General features: G+C 47.1%; 1 protein-coding gene across 1 annotated transcript in view; it reads left to right on the forward strand.

The window, feature by feature from the left end:
• Positions 1 to 20,709, forward strand: part of IL31RA (interleukin 31 receptor A) — a 1,545,596-nt gene that overhangs the window by 1,061,867 nt on the left and 463,020 nt on the right. The window contains exon 10 of the mRNA XM_069222232.1: positions 19,165 to 19,378. Within this exon, the coding sequence (XP_069078333.1) occupies positions 19,165 to 19,378 (214 nt within the window). The remainder of the gene's footprint in view (positions 1 to 19,164; positions 19,379 to 20,709) is intronic.

A 20,709-nucleotide genomic window follows, 5' to 3' on the forward strand; every position in this document is an offset into this window, starting at 1 on the left:
GAACGCACTTCTCATAGCAAAGTATCTACTTAATCTCCACGTACACAACTCAATTTCAAGTGTCAAGACGTAGAGAAAGACACCCAAGAACACCAGTCATAACATTTGCATCCACATTATCCACTCTTCAAGAACGGTGATGGCAATATAACTGGACACAATAGAACTCCAATAAAGCGGAAACACAGGTTTATCAAGAACCACCCACACTAAAAGTGTTATTCAAGACCTTCAGCAAATTATGGCAGACAACAATTTAGTATTCCCCTCATCACCTCAGAATCTATCACTACTCCATGGTGATCCATTGTCCATGGCCCAGCCAGCCCATATTCAGTCCCTCCTCTGCCATCTTTGCTATTTTAGTCTACTACATCAGCAACCTACGCTTCTACTAAGTCCACCTACTTCCACACACAGGATCCAATACTGCAACTAAATAGCACCTACCATAGAATGAACACTATCCTTAGAGAAGACAAGAGCTACTCCACAGCCACCACAAGCTCAGCCATGAAGATGGTAAATATAGGGTTTCAACAGCTTGCAGAGGCAGTTTTGTTTTGCAGACAATGATGGTTGCGATCTCTCTCATTTAGGAAAGAGGTTGCAAAAGAGTTTTGGCCATGCCAGTAGATGGTGACTATATGAGAAGCCTATTAATGAATCCCTCCAAAATATAAACACGAACACAGAGTCCAGTCCCTTGGTGTCCTCCAGCAATCATGTCTTCAAACCTTGTGAAATGCAAGGGTAGAAGCCAGATATTGTCTGATGGAGGATAACAGCCATGTTCATACCAGCCATATCAAGCCCAACAGTCTCAATCTCACTGTAGGCATTACTAGGCTATACAAAAACAGCCCTTCTTGGCCCCCACCATTGGCTGTTTGTACCAAATTGAAACTTCGACCCACAGGAGCAAATCAGTCAAATTTTGAATTTTGAAATTTGCATGATGATGACAACTACCTAGCATGATCACCACTATTCCTGTTCCCTGGGCCCAGGGTTCTGTACTGGGGAGGATATTCACAATCTCACTAGAGTAGGTGATGATAACTTTGGATTGAGAATTTGATGGTGATGATGAACTGATATTTATAGACTGTGCAGTTACTTCAAGGAGTGTCCTGGCGCTGGTGCAAGGAAAAAAGCAATTAGCTTGGAGAAAAAAGCCAAGTTTTCAGCTTATTTTTAAACCTCTGTTCAGATTCAGTTTGACGAACGTCAAGGGGGAGTTTGTTTCAGACCGAGGGTTCAACATAAGAGAAAGAATGACTGCCTACTCTAGAGTGGTGGATCCTGGGTACTAGGGCCAGAACTCTGTTAGAAGAATGCAGTTTCCTGTTTGGGAGATAAAAATGTATCCTATATGAGAGGTAACTGGGACCAGTGAGGTGCAAAGCTCTGTGAGCAAGAACTATGATGCATATTTATTAACCCCTTCGCTGCCAGGCCTTTTCCCCCTCAGGTGCCAAGACTTTTTTGGCTGTTTGGGGCAGTTCGCGCCTAGGCCTGCATAACTTTTTGTCCACATAAGCTACCCACGCCAAATTTGCGACCTTTTTTTCAACATCCTAGTGATTCTAGAGGTACCTAGACTCTGTGGGTTCCCCTGAAGGAGACCAAGAAATTAGCCAAAATACAGCAAAAATGTTGTTTAACAAACAAAAATGGGATAAAAGGGTTACAAAAGAAGGCTTGTGGTTTTTGGGAGATAAAAATGTATCCTACACAAGAGGTAACTGGGACCAGTGAGGTGCAAAGCTCAGTGAATAAGAACTATGGGGCATATTTATTAACCCCTTTACTGTCAGGCCTTTTCCCTCTCAGGTGCCAAGCCTTTTTTTGGCTGTTTGGGGAAGTTCGCGCTTAGGCCCTCATACCTTTTTGTCTACATAAGCTACCCACGCAAAATTTGTGTCCTTTTTTCCAACATCCAGGGGATTCTAGAGGTACCCAGACTTTGCAGGTTACCCTGAAGGAGACCAAGAAATTAGCCAAAATGCAGCGAAAATTTCGTTTTTTTTTTAAACAAATTGAAAAAAGGGCTTCAGAAGAACGCTTTTGGTTTTTTTCCCTGAAAATGGCATCAACAAAGGGTTTGCAGTGCTAAAATCACCATCTTCCCAGCTTTCAGGAACAGGCAGACCTGAATCAGAAAAAAACATTTTTCAACACAATTTTTTTGTGCTTTCAGCCTCCTTCTAGTTAGTGACAGAAATGGCTGTGAAATCAATGCTGGATCCTGGAAAGCTAAACATTTCTGAAAAGTAGACAACATTTAGAATTCAGCAAGGGGTAATTTGTGTAGATTCTACAATGGTTTGTTACAGAAAATAACAGCTGAAATAAAAAACATTGAAATTGAGGTGAAAAACACAGTCATTTTTCTCCACGTTTTATGCTGTAACTGTTTCCTGCGATGTAAGATTCTTGAAAGCAATATACCATTACGTCTGCTGGACTCTTCTGGTTGCGTGGATATATGGGGGTTGTGGGTTCATCAAGAATCCTAGATATCCCAAGCTAATAAATGAGCTGTACTTTGCAATGGGTTTTAATTCTCTACCGGGTATACAGCAATTCATTTGCTGAAATATAAAGAGTGAAGAATAGGTATCAAGAAAACCTTTGTATTTCCAAAAACGGCACAAGATAAAGTGTTGCGAAACAGTGGTTATTTGCACATCTCCAAATTCTGGGGTGCCCATACTAGCATGTGAATTACAGGGCGTTTCCCAAATAGACGTCATTTTTATACACTGTCTTACATTTGGAAGGAAAAAATGTGGAGAAAGACAAGGGGCACTAACACTTGTTTTGCTTTTCTGTGTTCCCCCAAGTCTCCCGATAAAAATGGTACCTCACTTGCGTGGGTAGACCTAATGCTTGCGACAGGAAATGCAACATGGACACATCACATTTTTACATTGAAATCTGACGTGTTTTTTGCAAAGTCACTAGCTGTAGATTTTGACCTCTAGCTCAGCCAGCACCTAGGGAAACCTACCAAACCTGTGCATTTTTAAAAACTAGACACTTAGGGGAATCCAGGATGAGGTGACTTGTGGGGCTCTCAGCAGGTTCTTTTACCCAGAATCCTTTGCAAACCTCAAAATTTTGCCAAAAAAAACTTTTTCCTCAAATTTCGGTGACAGAAAGTTCTGGAATCTGAAAGGAGCCACACATTTCCTTCCACCAAGCATCCCCCCAAGTCTCCCGATAACAATTGTACCTGACTTGTGTGGGTAGGCCTAGTGCCCGGGACAGGAAATGCCCCAAAACACAACGTGGACACATCACATTTTCCCAAAGAAAACAGAACTGGTTTTTTTAAAGTGCCTAGCTGTGGATCTTGACCTCTAGCTTAGCCGGCACCTAGAGAAACCCCTAGACACCCCTTGTGTGAAATTGGTGCAAAAAAATACAAATCCCTGGTGTCTAGTGACCTCAGTGGCTTGTTTGTTCCTTTTGGATGTGGAGGAATATCTTCACTCTGGAGGAAGTTCGTTGGTGATTTGTGAAGAATGGAGGTCCTTGGGGGTTTCTAGAGTCCTTCCAAATGTCCAAGCAACCCATCAGCGGCAATTATCCTGGTTGCAGCAGGCAGGGTTTGGCGCCTTTTGTTTGTACAGCAATTCTTCAGTTCTTGTGGTTTGGGCCTTCTTTGTTGATGGTCTTCTTGTGTCCTTAGATTCTGATTTCTTGGTCTAGAGATGCCGGACGTTTTAGTGGGTGCCTAGTAGTAACCAATAGGTCATCTACCTTAGGGTGGCTACACCTACTGAGTGACCACTTCCCTATACCTGATTGGTGGTTTTCCTTCCATCCAACATGGAGGAAAATGAAATGGAGAGGTCACATCGCGTGCAACACTTTAGGGGTGGTGCAAGCCAGGACCGACCAATCCTCCTATTCTTTAGTTTCCTGACGTTGCTCCCGCCAAAAGTGGAGGTTTGCAATGGGGGCAGCCATTTGCTGCTAGCAGCAAGCCTGGCGGTCGAGTTTCAAGGGCGGTAAGCCATTTGAAGCTTCCCAGCAGGACAGTGCACATTCCTGAAGGGGTGTAAGCACCTCCACCCAGGAAGGGCTTTGTTCTGAATCCCAGAGAGCTGTATCTCTCACCCCAGTGGTTCAGATTTGTGTCTGGTGGTGGCAGACTGGTTGGGACCGGCCAGTAACCATGGCTGGGTAGTTAGCTTTTGCAGGGGGCACCTCAAAGGTGACCCTGGATACATTTTGCAATACATCCAATACTGGTACCAGTTTGGATTTATCATTCTGAATTGTTTCATACCAAACAACCAAGGGTTCTGAGTGGCCATCATGTAGCTGAGAAACCCATACTGACCAGTGTCCTGCACATGCACTCAAAATGGCTGCTCTGTTCACTTACTAGGTCCCAGGTTTGGCAAGGACACAGTAGGGGCACACATACAGTATAGTGCACCATGCCTTAGGGCTGGAAGGCCTGCCACAGGGGTGACTTACCTATATTGCATGCAGTGTGTTGTGGACAAGGCACACAGGCTGCGCGCCATATCGAGTTTGCTTTTTATGATTGTATCAAGGCACTCAACCTGCAATTGCAGTACTGGGTGCATCTAAATGCATGGCCCTTGAAGGTGGCACAATCTCTGCTGCTGCCCTCAGGAACCTACCCTTAGTACTCCATGCCCTGGGTACGTAAGTACCCTCTACTAAATCAAATCAAATCATTAATATTTATAAAGCGCGCTACTCACCCGTGCGGGTCTCAAGGCGCTAGGGGGGAAAGGGGGGGTTATCGCTGCTCGAACAGCCAAGTCTTTAGGAGTCTCCGGAAAGCGGAGTGGTCCTGGGTGGTCCTGAGGCTGGTGGGGAGGGAGTTCCAGGTCTTGGCCGCCAGGAAGGAGAAAGATCTCCCACCCGCCGTGGAGCGGCGGGTGCGAGGGACGGCAGCCACCATAAGTACTAGGGACTTATGGTGGCAACTAAATGTGTTGCCAATTGTGTCAATACCTTTGCAATTTGTAGGGCAAGAACACTGGCATTGAGAACCTGGTTAGCAGGATCCCAGTGCACTTCAGTCCTAGTCATATCCAGAAACCAGGCAAAAAGTGGTGGGGTGCTGCAACAGAGTGCCAGTTTCTCACACCAACCCCAGCACTAACTTGCTGTTAAAATGACAACTGGATGTCAAATTTCACCCCAGACTTTTTGACCACCTCAGATTGGGGGCTCCATCTGGCCAGAAAGTCTGCCAGTCTAACAAGCAGAGCACCTCGGTCTTATCCGCATTACACTTCAATTGGTTAATACGCATCCGTTGAAAGACAGCATCTAGACAAGGTTTTATAAAATCTGATGTTAAAGCTCCCCCTTTACTAAAGTAGAAGAGGAGCTGTGGGTCATCCACATAGGATATTATTTGGCACCAAAGGATTCCACCAAAGGAGCCAGTGGGGTCAGGTAGATGTTAAACAACGTGGGAGTCAGAGTTGGCTGCTGAAGCACCTTACTGTAAGTTCTATAACTTCAAACAGGGCAGTCTCAGTACTAAAACTGTGCCTATAACTCAACTGGCTGGGTTATAGCAGTTTGTTAATCTCTAGATAAGGTGAAAAGATGCTAGTTAACAAATTTCTCCAGCAGCTTGAACAGTGCTGGCAGCAGAGAGATGGACCTATAGCTCGCTGGCACGTTGGGATCAGCAGTCGGTTTTCTTAGCAAAGGCAGATTTTTTGCCTGCTTCCAGGCTGCTGGAACAACTGAGGTGGGAAGCGAGTCATTTAAAAGTATGTTAACCATTGGGTTGATCGCTTCAGCCCCCTAAGCTAAGAGGTTGGGAGGACATAACACTAAAGGTGATCCAGCCTTACAGCTAAGTATGGCTGACACAGTGTCTTCCACAGAAATGGGGTCGAAAGAAAGTGGAGAACCTGTTACTAGATCAGCTGCTCCAGGTGGATGTTAAGGCTTGAATCATGGAGCTGTGGGATATTCAGAATGGCTTGAATGTCTGGAATTTTGTGGTAGAAAAACCATTTGGCCAAAGGCTCCTTACTTCTAAAAGAAGCCTTGGTTAAAAATGAACATTTCTCTAGTTTTATTGCCAGCTTCATCTATCCTGCTTTCACAGTAGCACTTTTTAGGCATTTGAATGAGGCCTGATATTTCTTAAGAGCTGCTTTGTAAGTGGCTGTGAGAAATTGGGTTGTTGGTTGGCTGGGGTGTGAGCCCTGGTCAACCAACAGCAACAATCCCTTCAAGGGTGAACCTCAAAAAATCACTAATTTAACCTGTGCTTAGCCCTGGGTAGCTTGGCACAAAAAGCAGTCAGGCAAAACTTCAGAGACAATATGTTAAGTATTTATGCAGTACACAAACAGTGACACAGTGAAAACACAACACAATAAAAATCCTGAAACAATTTAGAAAAATAGAGAAACGTTTAAAACATTTGACACCAAACCCATCAAAATCTAATTAGTAGAACCAGAGTTATGAAAGTGTAAAGTTTAAGGTTAAAAATAGCCAATCATCAGTTTTAGAAAATAGCCACCTGGGCACATTTAGCACCACAACCAAGGGTCGAGGAGTGGATGGAGACCTCTTGGGGGTCCAAGGCTCACTCAGGCTGGGTCCAGGTGCAGGTTTAAGATGGTGGGAGCCTGTTATGGCTCTGTGGCTCAGATCAGGAGACCAGCTAAACTAGCCCTTGGAGTCACTTCTCAAGTCCTGGGGACAGGTGACGATGCAGGGCTCTACAGCAGGGCTGGCCTCTCAAAATTCTAAGCAGGTTCAAGCCAGCATATCAGTCCCTCCAGGTAAAGCAGGAGTCTGGCAGATTGCACAGCACGTCACAGCAGAAGGCATTCCTTTTGAGAGTCTTTCCGCAGGTCTAATAGTGAACTGAGGAGCAGGTCTGAGAGCCCCGTTTTTGTACCCTGGTGCCCTGCTCCTAGAAGCTTGTGAAGTTTCCAGAAAGGTTCTCTGAAGTTCCAGGAGTTTCCTGCCTCCTCTGTCCTGGCTCCTAGTTGACTGCACTGACAATACAGGGTTGTTAAGCCTATTGTGTGGTGGCTGAGCGCAGCCTATTCTGTTGCAAGTGGAGCTGTGCCTAGCTCTGCCCCCTCCCCCCATCAAGTCAGTTAATGGCCCATTCCGGCTCTGCTAATCCCCCTATTGTGTGACTGTCTGGGGTGAATTCACAGGGTCCCAACTGTCAGTTACACCTAATCATGTGAACCTAAGGCAGGTTACAGGCACAGAGGGCTAAGGGCAGGAAAAAAGTGGCATTTTCAAATTTGTGATGATAAATCTGACTTTACCATTAATGAGGATTTATCATTAGAAATGAACAGGTACCAAACATGACATATCTACCACTCTATGAATTACAACATATTAATTTTAAGAAGGAATCCCCAATGTTACCTTATGGGAGGGGTAGGCCTCTCAGTAGTGAGAAAACACATTTAGCAGTTTTTCGCTACTACGACATGTAAAACTGAAAAGTACATGTCCTACCTCTTAATTACAGAGCACCCTGCCGTATGGGCTACCTAGGGACTACCTTAGGGGTGATGTAATAAAAGGGGCTTGGCAAGAGATTTTAAATAGCAAGTTGACATAGCAGTGGGACACTGCCCTTAGGCTGCAATGGCAGGCCTGGGACAAGTTTTAAGGTACTACTGAAGTGGGTGGCACAATAAGTGCTGCATACTTACTGGTAGCGTTTAGTTTACAGGTCCTGGGCATTTGGTATACCAGTTTATATGGGACCTACGTGCAAATTAAATATGTAAATAAGGTATATACCAATCAAACCATGTTTTAGGGAGAGAGCACATGCACTTTAGCACTGGTTAGCAGTGGTAAAGTGCACAGAGTCCTAAGGCCAACAAGCAAAAATCCAGCAAAAAGTAGGAGGAGGAAGGCAAAATGTTTGGGGGTGACCCTTCAGAGAGGGCCATTTCCAACACGACCCCCCTCCAGCCTAAAGTCAGGGAAGACTCATCATTACCTTGATGGACTTCCCTGCTAGGCGACAGAACATGGACAATGGCCCTTTATAGCAGGGGCACGTGTCAGTTCGAGGCCCCTCTAAATTCAATTGGACCCCACTGTCAACACTTTCCTGAGCCACTGAACTGACCCATGGGGAACCCTTCTCCTCAAATGTGGACTCCAGCTTTGCAGCACCTAATCTTAATTTGTTTACAGATGCATCCCAGTAGGCAAACAGTACCACCCTGGCCAGCAAAGTGATGTGGCCTGCTCCACCCCCTGGGTCTGACTTCTGTCCCAAACCTAAGGAAAACTCTGTCTACAAGGACAACAGCAAACAGAGTCTACTGGTAGCTGTCAGTGTCAAGAGCAAGACCCCAGTCCTCCCTAGGATCTCTCGCTGCTGAGGTTTCTCAGAGTAGGGGGCAGTAAACCCAGGTGCAAAGTTTTTATAATAAATAAAACATCAGGTGATTTGTCACAGAGAAGATCATAAATAGGGACAGCAAGTTTCTGCATGGAGCGTGCGTTTAATGGCTTTAAATGTCTTGCCTCACATAATAATGGCGAGTAGAGAAAAAAGCCTTCCATATCACAAATATGGGTTGAAGTGAAAGCCTCATGTGGGACAGTTAAAAGCATCCTTGGTTTAATAAGGGTTGACCCTAAAGGAACACTCAGTGGTGACTCTTAGCTGAAGGAGCTTGGAAATCAAGTAAGATCTTCGCACCTTAGAGTCCACTTTATTTTGGGCATAATGGCTGCCGCTGGCCGCTGGCAGGTGCGGATGGGCTTGCCTTTGGTGCACCTTTAGCACTTCCACACCCCGACCCCTGTTTTATGCACCCAAGCCACAAATGCCTTTGATAGCTAGAATGCATATTACCAACAAAATGGCATCTCTTGTTGTCTTACAGGAGTAAAAATGTATGGCCGAACCAGAGCACTGAAAGTAGTTGCACTGTGATCAACCTCCCGCTTTCAGAGTAGCAGTGAAAAAAGTGAAAACATTTAAAAATAGATTTAGACAAACAGACAAGTAACATCTGTGTAAAAATCAAGGTATTTTATAAAGCAATCTCCCTCTACCTAACGCTGCATGTCCGTACCCCAGTCATGGTTCTATGCATACGGGGCTGCAAATTCCTTGGACCACTAGAATGCACACTACCAACAAAATGGAGCCTCTAGTTGTCCTAAAAGCTTAAAAATGGCTACGGGAATCTGAGCACAGACGGTAGCTGCTATGCGGTCAACTCGCTTTCCCAATCGGAGTGAAAAAAATGCATCAAGCATTAAAACATTCAAAAATAGATTTGTACAAACAGACAAGTAATCAGCATAAAAAGCAAGGTATTTTATCAAACAATCTCCCTCTACCTAATGCCCATAATTTCTGGACCAAATCCATTTCAGATATGAGAAAACACATACAAAGTTCCCTGATGAGCTGAGTGCGTGAGGTTTATTATTCAGACAGAAAACCTGCATTGGATATCAATATTGAGTAGATTAGAACCATAAGAAGAGGATTAGACTAGCTTCTTCCATACACACAACAGTCTCTTGTGTAGGTTCAGACTGACAACATGACATCAATGTTTTATGTAAAAAAATCCAATGGAGCATGGCATTATAGGCTATATTATTTATCAAGTCACATACCTGAGGGTAGACACCAGGCTGAGGATCAACAACAATTGGGCAGAATTATTCATCTTGACTACGCCCTAGTTCCAGCAGTGGTAGTTTGATGATGGGTGGCTGCAAACATTCTTCAGTGATGGGGGTTGCCAAAGCTAGTATCTGATAGAGACTTCTATCTGTAGATTCCTTACCTTAGCATTTCCAGGCGTCAGCTTGGAATCCGGAACTTTTGCTGATCAATACCCTTGTGTGCGCTAACTGGTAGTTGATGGTAATAAAAAATTCTGGCTCAAGCAAGAGCAAAATCTACTAATAAGTACGATTAGTGAACAGAAGTGGAAAAGGCATGGATATCATTTAGGGGTCATCGGGGGTCACAGCTGCAACCCCTGGCTAACCCTTTGTGACCCCTGACACTGCCTTTGAGACCCCTGGCCTTAGAGGTGGCAAAATCAGTGTCAAGAACACAGTGGCAACTTGTCCTTTTGGACATCAGTTGGGACTGCATTCTCTTTGTCTCCTGTCAATTTTTTATTACACTAACAGTGGATACATATATATATATCTTGTTGTGTGTGTGCTTGCGGGTGAGAGTGTGTTTATTTGAGAACGATTGTAAGTAAGTGTAAATGTGTGTGTTTGTGGAAGCATGTATCGGTGAGTGAAAGGGAAAGGTCAGAGATGTGTGATGTCACTTCCGCTATCCCTCGCTTTGTGGTGAGTTGACGTGCATGGGAAAAGGTGGTGCATCTGGTTTCACCATCCACTCTCATCAAGTGTGCAGGAGGCTGGTCTGGCTTATAGTGGGTACCTTGTGGTACTTACACCATGTGCCAGGTCCAGTTATCCCTTATTAGTAGAATAGAGGTGTTCTAGAAGCTTAGGCTGATAGAGGTAGCTATAGCAGAGCAGCTTAGGCTGAATTAGGAGACATGCAAAGCTCCTACTATACCACTTATATCATATAGCACTATATCATAAGTAAACACAATACTCAGAGGTACTAAAAATAAAGGTACTTTATTTTAGTGACAATATGCCAAAAGTATTGCAGAGGATATACTCCTTTAGGGGGTAAGTAATATGCACAAATTATATGCACACAAACCAAAATCAGGTAAGTAACAGTTAGAAAAGTAGTGCATACAATGTAGAACACAATACAATGCAATAGGGAGAAATAGGCCTTGGGGCAACACAAACCATATACTCCAAAAGTGGAATGCGAACCACAAATGGACCCCAGGTCTAGTGTAATGTGTAGAGGGTTGCTGGGAGTGTAAGAAAACACTAAGGGTGTCCAAGATACCCCTCCCCAAGACCCTAAAAAGTAGGAGTAAAGTTACCCTAAAACCCCAGAAAGACAGTAAAGTCGAGATAGGGGATTCTGCAAGGACAACAACTGACTGCCAAACACTGAAGACGGATTCCTGGACCTGAGGACCTGTAAAGGAAGGGGACCAAGTCCAAGAGTCCCACTAAACCCCGGATGAAGGTGCAAAAGGGCTGCCTCTCGGTGGAAGAAGCCGAAGATTCTGCAACAACGGAAGGTAACAGGAACTTCTCCTTCGGTCAGAAGATGTCCAACGGCGTGCTGGAAGATGCAGAGTTGTTTCTACGCAGAAAAACTGCAAACAAGCCTTGCTAGCTGCAAGAGTCGAGGATGATGATTTCGGGTGCTGCTAGGGCCCAGGAAGGACCAGGAGATCGCCCTTTGGAGGAGGAGACAGAGGGGGCGCTCAGCAACTCAGAGAGCCCATGCAGAAGCAGCCAGCACCTGCAAAAGCACCTGAACAGGTACTTAGGAGGTCTGAGGACAGCGGTCAACTCAGAGTCACAAAGGAGGGTCCCACGATGTCGGAGTCCAACTCAGCAAGTTGGGCAATGCAGGACAGAGTGCTGGGGACCTGGGCTAGGCTGTGCATGAAGGAAGCCTTGCAAAAATGCACAGAAGCCCGAGCAGCTGCAGATCATGCAGTACACAGGTTTACTGTCAGGCGTGGGGAGGCAAGGACTTACCTCCACCAAATTTGGACAGAAGGGCCACTGGACTGTCGAAGACACTTGGACCCAGCTCCTGTGTTCCAGGGACCACGCTCGTCAGGATGAGAGGGGACCCAGAGGACCAGTGATGCAGAAGTTTGGTGCCTGCGTTAGCACGTGGAAGATTCCGTCGACCCACAGGAGATTTCTTCTTGGCTTCCAGTGCAGGGTGAAGGCAGACAGACCTCAGAGCATGCACCACCAGGAAACAGTAGAGAAAGCCGTCAGGATGAGGCGCTACAATGTTGCTGGTAGTCTTCTTGCTATTTTGTTGCGGTTATGCAGGCGTCCTGGAGCAGTCAGCGGTCGATCCTTGGCAGAAGTCGAAGAGGGAAGTGCAGAGGAACTCTGGTGAGCTCTTGCATTCGTTATCTGGTGAGATGCCCACAGGAGAGACCCCACATAGCCCACAGAGGAGGATTGGCTATTGAGAAAGGTAAGCACCTATCAGGAGGGGTCTCTGACGTCACCTGCTGGCACTGGCCACTCAGAGCTGTCCATTGTGCCCTCACACCTCTGCATCCAAGATGGCAGAGGTCTGGGACACACTGGAGGAGCTCTGGGCACCTCCCCTGGGAGGTGCTGGTCAGGGGAGTGGTCACTCCCCTTTCCTTTGTCCAGTTTCGCGCCAGAGCAGGGCTGGGGGATCCCTGAACCGGTGTAGACTGGCTTATGCAGAGAGGGCACCATCTGTGCCCATCAACGCATTTCCAGTGGCTGGGGGAGGCTACTCCTCCCCAGCCATTCTCACCTATTTCCAAAGGGAGAGGGTGTAACACCCTCTCTCAGAGGAAATCCTTTGTTCTGCCTTCCTGGGACCAGGCTGCCCAGGCCCCAGGGGGACAGAAACCTGTCTGAGGGGTTGTCAGCAGCAGTAGCTGCAGTGAAGACCCCAGAAAGCTAGTTTGGCAATACCCGTGCTCTGTGCTGGAGACCCGGGGACGCATGGAATTGTCCCCCCAATACCAGAATGGTATTGGGGTGACAATTCCATGATCTTAGACATGTTACATGGCCATGTTCGGAGTTACCATTGTGACGCTACATATAGGTATTGACCTATATGTAGTGCACGCGTGTAATGGTGTCCCCGCACTCACAAAGTCCGGGGAATTTGCCCTGAACAATGTGGGGGCATCTTGGCTAGATCAAGGGTGCCCACACACTAAGTAACTTTGCACCTAACCTTCACCAAGTGAGGGTTAGACATATAGGTGACTTATAAGTTACTTAATTGCAGTGTAAAATGGCTGTGAAATAACGTGGATGTTATTTCACTCAGGCTGCAGTGGCAGCCCTGTGTAAGAATTGTCTGAGCTCCCTATGGGTACCATATACAAGGGATATTATAAGGGTGTTCCAGTGTGCCAATGAGAATTGGTAAAATTAGTCACTAGCATGCAGTGACAATTTTGAAAGCAGAGAGAGCATAAACACTGAGGTTCTGGTTAGCAGAGCCTCGGTGATACAGTTAGGTACCACATAGGGAACACATACAGGGCATACTTTATGAGCACTGGGGTCCTGACTAGCGGGATCACAGTGACACATAGGCAAAAACAAACATACATACAGTGAAAATGGGGGTAACATGCCAGGCAAGATGGTACTTTCCTACAAAGTGTTACTCTCATTTAGGGCAATCAGAGTTTGAACGTGCTTCACTTAATGAGTACCCTTGATCATGGGGCCAGCAGAGTTAACAAGGTATTCTTCAAAGGCCTGGTCAGGGCATGTCCTTTGTGAGATGTCCTCCTGTAAGTTGGAAAGCAGAATAAAACAGAATAAAGTGCTAGCTCAACAATTGAAAAGCACATTTGAACCAGTACACAGATCGAGTATCAAATATCCACCATGGAAGATGGCCTTGCTCATATCTCTAAAATCTGCTGAAAGGTTGAATAAAATACAGGCTTTTACCAGAAACCATTCCTGTTGTTCCTGGGTTCAGTAGAGACAGAGTTACTAAGCCATGCTTCATCTCTAAAGTACCTACTGACCTTCTTCTCAACAATCCAGTCATTTTGGCAGAACTCTTCGGATACAGCTGAAGCGGTGTCCTTCCTAAACATTTGCAGGCGTCTTACATTTTACATTGCGAGGACAAAGGACTTCAGCATACCAGATCAGCTACTTGTTTTATATTTTTAGACCCCGAAAAGGTTGTCATCTTCCCAAGAAAGATATTTCCAGGTAGGTTTAGGCGGTCATTGCATTTTGCTAAATAAAAGAAGAGCAGCGGCTCCAGAGAGCATAGATTGCACCAGTGCTTAATTTGTGCTTGTTATTTCCGGTGCGGAGCACCGGCACTTATTTGTGAGGGTGAGGCTTATTCTTATGCCTCAAGCATTTGCCTCAAGCATTTGCTGTGAACAAAAGACACATATGAGAAAGACGGAAGAAGGAAAAACTAAAAAGCGTCATAAAGGGAGAAAGTAGAAAGTTGCAGGATGAGATGAAGGGGCAGGGGTGGCCGTAAATGGATTGAAGAGGCCCGAGATGGCTTCAGGATTACGCTGCCTCAGTATTCAGTGCTGGCAGATTTAATTACAACAGTCTTGTGTTTAAGAGAAGGGCTTTGAGCACCGACACCTCTTTATTTACAAATTAAGCACTGGATTGCACACTATATAGGAAGCTTGGTGGCATTAGGAGCCTCTGAGTGGGCATTCCCTTGGCAGTCATTTGCCGAGCTGCTACTTGGAACAGTGGGCAGATGCAAGGTAGTGGTCAGAAAATTATAATACCCCCCCTCCAACTTTGAACCAAAGCTCTTACACCACGTAGGCGAAGCATGTGAGTGCCACACCCCCACAGAAGAGCTCTCTTGTCTCTTCCAGCCAGGCATCTATCCATTCATCCTTCTATCCAATGATATCCACCATTGTAGCATACAGTCTGTAATCCATTTATTCTTTCATCCATCATTCAATCTTCCACTATTCCATCCATCAATCCATCTCTCTGCTCATCCATCTCCACACCTATGAATCGTCCTACAAAACTATTCCCTTGTACATCCATCCACTTTTTCACTCATCCATCCATCCACCCTTTCGCTCATTCATCCATATTTCACTCATCCATCCAACCTCCTTTTCACTCATCATCCATCCTTTCACTCATCCTTCACTCTTCCATCCACCTAACTATCCTTTCATTTATCCATCCATTCTTTCTCCCATCACCCATCCACCCTTTCACTCATCCCTCCATCTATCCACCCTCCCTTTTATTAATCTATCTATTCTTTTTACTCATCCATCCATAAATCCATCCTTTCACTCATTTCTCCATCCATCCATAAATCCATCATTTCAGTCATTTCTCCATCCATCCATCTGTCCTTTCACTCATTATCCTACCTTTCACTCATCCATCCGTCCACGCTCCCTTTCACTCACTCATTCGTCATTTCATCCCTCTTTTCAGCCGCCCATCCATTAATCCATTAGACCCACACACCCTTTAACTATGATCCATTGTCTGCCGAGTTCCAGAACGAAAAAGCCTATCAAGAACTTCACTACGGCTTGTAAAGCGGGTTGGGGGGCGCTGTTGACGATGCCCCTCAGCACATGTGTGCACAACATTGCATTGCAAGAGATCGCACCAACGGAATCGGCGGAGGGATAGCCATCGGCCACAAATCTACCCTCAAGATCCACACCCACACGGACGACACCCTCAAGACAGCCGAACACCTCCACTTCCAGATTCACACGGACCCCAACACTACCCTCAGAGGAACCCTCATATACCGCCCTCCAGGACCAAGAGCCCCCTTCAGCGACACCGTCTCAGACCTCGCAAGCACCCACGCCCTCGCCTCTCCAGACTACATCTTCCTGGGAGATCTAAACTTCCACCTGGAAAACAACAACGACGCCAACACCGCATCACTGACCACCAACCTCCTCAACCTCGGACTCCGTCAACTGGTCAACACCCCCACCCACATCGCCGGACACACGCTTGACCCACTCTTCACCTCAAGCAACCACATCTCTTTCAGCCACACCTCCGAACTCCACTGGACCGACCATCACTGCGTCCACTTCACCTTCAAGAAAAACACCGAACACCACTGCATCCCTCTAACGCCTCACCGCCGCTGGGGAAAAGTCACCGAAGACCAACTAACCAGCACACTCGCCAAATACCCACCACCCGAACCCACCGACCCGAGCACCGCCGCCATCAACCTTCATCAATGGATCCTCAACTGCGCCAACACCTTAGCCCCACTCAAGAAACCCACCGCCAACCAAGAAAAGAAAAAAACAGCCTGGTTCACAGACGAACTGACCACCTCCAAACGCACCTGCCAGAAACTCAAGAAGAAATGGATCCTCGAGCGCACACCCGACAACCTTGCTACCCTCAAGGACGCCAACCGTGAACACCACCAAAGGATCCGACTCGCCAAGCGCGCCCACTTCACAGAACGCCTCAACAACAACGCCCACGACTGCAAAGAACTCTTCTGCATCGTGAAGGAACTCTCCAACCCTAACGCCAACGTCAACGACGTCCCTCCCTCCCAGAAACTCTGCGATGATCTCTCCACCTTCTTCCACCAGAAAATCGCAGCCATCCACGACAGCTTCAACACCGCACCTCCGCCAGACCCCACCCCCGACGACTCCTGCCACGCCTGCCGCCTCACCACCTGGACCCAAGTAGACGACGCCGAAACCCTAACAACCATGAATTCCATCCACTCAGGCTCTCCCACGGACCCGTGCCCACATCACGTATTCAACAAAGCCGACGCCACCATCGCCCCCAAACTCCGCAAGATCATCAACCTCTCCTTCAACACCGCCACCTTCCCGGACAGCTGGAAGCACGCAGAAATCCAACCCCTCCTCAAGAAACCCAAGGCTGACCCCAACGATCTCAAAAACTTCCGACCGACCGCCCACTTCCTAGAAGACAACTCCATCCTAGACCCCTCACAATCTGGATTCAGACGAAACCACAGCACTGAGACCGCACTCCTCGCCGCCACAGATTACATCAGACAACAAATGGACAACGGCGAAACCTCAGCCCTCATCCTCCTCGACCTATCAGCCGCTTTCGACACAGTCTGCCACCGCACCCTGCTAACCCGTCTCCACGAAGCCGGCATCCAAGACAAAGCCCTCAACTGGATCTCATCCTTCCTCTCCGACAGAACCCAGAGAGTCTGACTCTCACCCTTCCGCTCCAAAGCCACCAACCTCATCTGCGGCGTCCCCCAAGGCTCCTCTCTTAGCCCAACGTTGTTCAACGTCTACATGGCCCCCCTCGCACAACTGGCCCATCATCACAACCTCAGCATCATCTCCTACGCCGACGACACCCAGCTCGTCCTCTCCCTGACCAAAGATCCGCTCACCGCCAAAACCAACCTCCACGAGGGACTAAAATCCATCGCCGAGTGGATGAGCAACAGCCGTCTGAAGCTCAACTCCGACAAGACGGAAGTCCTCACCCTCGGACGCACCCCCTCGTCCTGGAACGACTCCTGGTGGCCCACCGCCCTCGGACCCCCACCCACCCCAGCCAGACACGCACGAAACCTCGGCTTCGTCCTCGACTCTGCTCTCACCATGTCCAAACAGATCAACGCCGTCTCCTCTTCTTGTTTCAACACCCTCCGCATGCTCCGCAGGATCTTCAAGTGGATTCCAACAGGAACCAGGAAGACGGTGACTCAAGCCCTCGTCAGTAGCAGACTTGACTACGGCAACGCACTCTACACAGGCATCCCAACGAAAGACATCAAACAACTCCAACGCATCCAGAACGCATCCGCCCGCCTGATCCTCGACATACCCCGCCGATGTCACATCTCCCCCCACCTGAAGGACCTCCACTGGCTCCCTGTGGATAAAAGGATCACCTTCAAACTCCTCACCCACGCACACAAGGCACTACACAACACTGGACCCACCTACCTGAACACCAGACTCAACTTCTACGTCCCCACACGTCAACTCCGCTCTGCCAACCTCGCCCTCGCCATCGTCCCCCGAATCCAGCGCAAGACCTCTGGCGGCAGATCCTTCTCCTTTCTCGCCGCCAAGACCTGGAACTCTCTCCCCACCTCACTACGCCAGACCCAGGACCTCCTCACCTTCAGGAGACTCCTCAAGACATGGCTCTTTGAACGCTAGCAGCACCCCTCCCCCCCAGCGCCTCGAAACCCTGTCGGGTACATAGCGCGCTTTATAAATTCACTGATTGATTGATTGATTGATTGCTGCTTTGATGAAACAGCTGACAGAGGCGCAGCGGCGGGTCCAACAATTTCACATGATTTCCAATAAGGCAAGTATTTTTCTTATACCAACCATGCCACCCATGGAAGTGGCAGTAATGTAATGCCATATTTCTGGCTAATCTGATTTAGGCGTCTCAATCAATGAAAGATTTTGTGTTGTTGAGTAAACAAGTTACTTTTCTTTGGCTGCAGCTTTCCAGTATTGGTATCTTTTGTACATTTGCATCAATTTCGCCCTCCCAACCTTCTAGAGGCTCTCCTATATCAAGCTTCACTCCACCTCATTCTCGATATTTGAGGAACGGTTGCCTCTAGGAGTGGGTAAAGGTAAATACACTGTCGCGTGATTGGCTGCAGTTTCTCTCTCTTTCAGTGAATTGTGTTTGCTACTAAAGCGATGCTGCTAAAGGCCTTTCACACCGGTTACACTATCCTACTGCTAATTTAAAGTTAAGATGGATTCCTGCCTCAATGACAAGCAATTAGTCGAATGTAAATCTCTATAAAAACGTCAATTAAATAAATAAATTAGTTTCAAGTAACTGGCTTCTTTCTTGCTACGAGTTGTGCCAGAGGCGGGATGCCCAGAATAGGGGATGAGTTGTGCTTTAGAAATCCTTCATTCATTCCTTCACCATTACTACCATTAACACACCAGCATTGATACCAGCATTACTGTTGATACCACCAATTAGACTACTGATACCACCATTGCCAGTTCCCTTATCTCCATTACCGCCACCTTTATCATTACCATCACTATTGTTACTGTTGCAACCACCATTGGGACTACTACCCTTACGACCACCAGTGTCAGTATTGCCTTTACCACCATTACCACCTCCATCACCTCCTCCATTAGCACAACCCTCAACATTACCACCACAAGCACCACCGTTACCTCCACCAAACTCATCATCACCGCTTAACACTTAAAACCACTACCTTGACCATCACATCCTTTACAATTGCCACTATTAAAACCACCATTACCACGAGCACCATTACTAACATTACCATTGTGCAAGAAAACTGTGTTTGACAACGTTGTATGTAATAGAAATGGCGATGTGGAAGTGTGTGACATTGTCAGCGTTAAGAAAAAAGCCAGACCTATTTGCTTCGCAATGATTTTTACACCATACTCTCACTTCTTGCAAATTATTAAACATATATTTTGTATGCATTCCATCCATGATCAGGAATTACAGCTTCCATCCTCTGGCACAACAATTGGATACAGAGCACAATGCTTTCTGGAAAGTGATGATGCACAGAAATTGATCAGCAACACCACAGACAAGACAATCACCTTCAATATTACTGGAGAAGCTTACTGGATATCCGTGGTTGCTTACAACTCTGCTGGAGACTCCCCTGAAGCCACTCTAAGGATTCCATCAATCAAAGAAAAACGTACGTTTATATTGAGATTTCTTAGAGCTGAATGAATATGATGCAAACAAATTCCTATGTGTAGTTGTGCTTGTGTTAGTTGCATCAATTTGACCATTATGAAGTCTAGGACAAGTAATTCATTTTTAGATTGTTCTAACTAATCTAATGATTCTGTAATTTCCACTGAACCTTTTCCAAGTTCATTTGAACCTGAGGCTTCAGCATATTTTTATCCCGTAAACGATTTGCCATTCCATGATAAAATTGTAAAGTGCTTTGTTGCCCTTCCTTTCAGTAGCACTAAGACGGCTACTCTTCAGATTGTAGCTGAATTCTTTCAAATACTCCTTGGCAGAAGTTCCTGGCAGCTGACATCTTTACAGCACTTGACACAGTTGAACACATAGGCCCTCATTCTGATTCTGGCGGGCGGCGGAGGCCGCCCGCCAGAATTCAGCCCTCCATAATACCGCTTCGCGGTCAAAAGACCGCGGAGGGTATTATGAGTTTTTCCCTGGGCTGGCGGGCGGTCTCCAAAAGACCGCCCGCCAGCCCAGGGAAAAACTCCCTTCCCACGAGGATGCCGGCTTGTAATCGAGCCGGCGGAGTGGGAAGGTGCGACGGGTGCTGTTGCACCCGTCGCGTATTTCACTGTCTGCAAGGCAGACAGTGAAATACATTTTGGGGCCCCCAGGGGCCCCGCGACTCCCCCTCCCGCCATCCGGTTCCCGGCGGGAGAACCGCCAGGAACTGGATGGCGGGAGGGGGAGTCGGAATCCCCAAGCCGGCGCAGCAAGCTGCGCCGGCTTGGAGGATTCCTTGGGGGCAGCGGGAAACCGGCGGGAGACCGCCGGTTTCCCTTCTCTGACCGCGGCTAAGCCGCCGCGGTCAGAATGACCCGCGGGGCACCGCCGGCCTGTCGGCGGTGCCTCCCCGTCCAGCGGCCCTGGCGGTTACAAACCGCCAGGGTCGTAATGAGGGCCATAGTGTAACGACTGTGGGAATTGAATTGGGTTGAAGAGTTTGGTCATGAGCTGGTCTGCTTCCTCTTGAGCACCGTTCTGTGTACCTGTTGGCAGACTTCAAAGCGCCATTCTATCTTTCCCATTGTTCAACTTGCACAAAAAGCCAGTAAAAGTGCCTCTTAGCTATCTTTGAATGCAAGGTCCCCAAACGATGTCATTGGCTTCCAATTTAATCTGTTTTATTTGCAGGATGTTCAGAGGGTGTGCTTCTCTCACAGGCCTCACAGGGACTGGGTGGTGAAGCATTGTCTCATATTTAACTCTGGCCTGAAACATGTTAAAAGAAAGACTCAAAAGCATGTTTTTTTAATAAGACTTTATTAT

The sequence above is a fragment of the Pleurodeles waltl genome, chromosome 1_1, assembly GCF_031143425.1.
Source record: "Pleurodeles waltl isolate 20211129_DDA chromosome 1_1, aPleWal1.hap1.20221129, whole genome shotgun sequence".
Classification (NCBI taxonomy): domain Eukaryota; kingdom Metazoa; phylum Chordata; class Amphibia; order Caudata; family Salamandridae; genus Pleurodeles; species Pleurodeles waltl.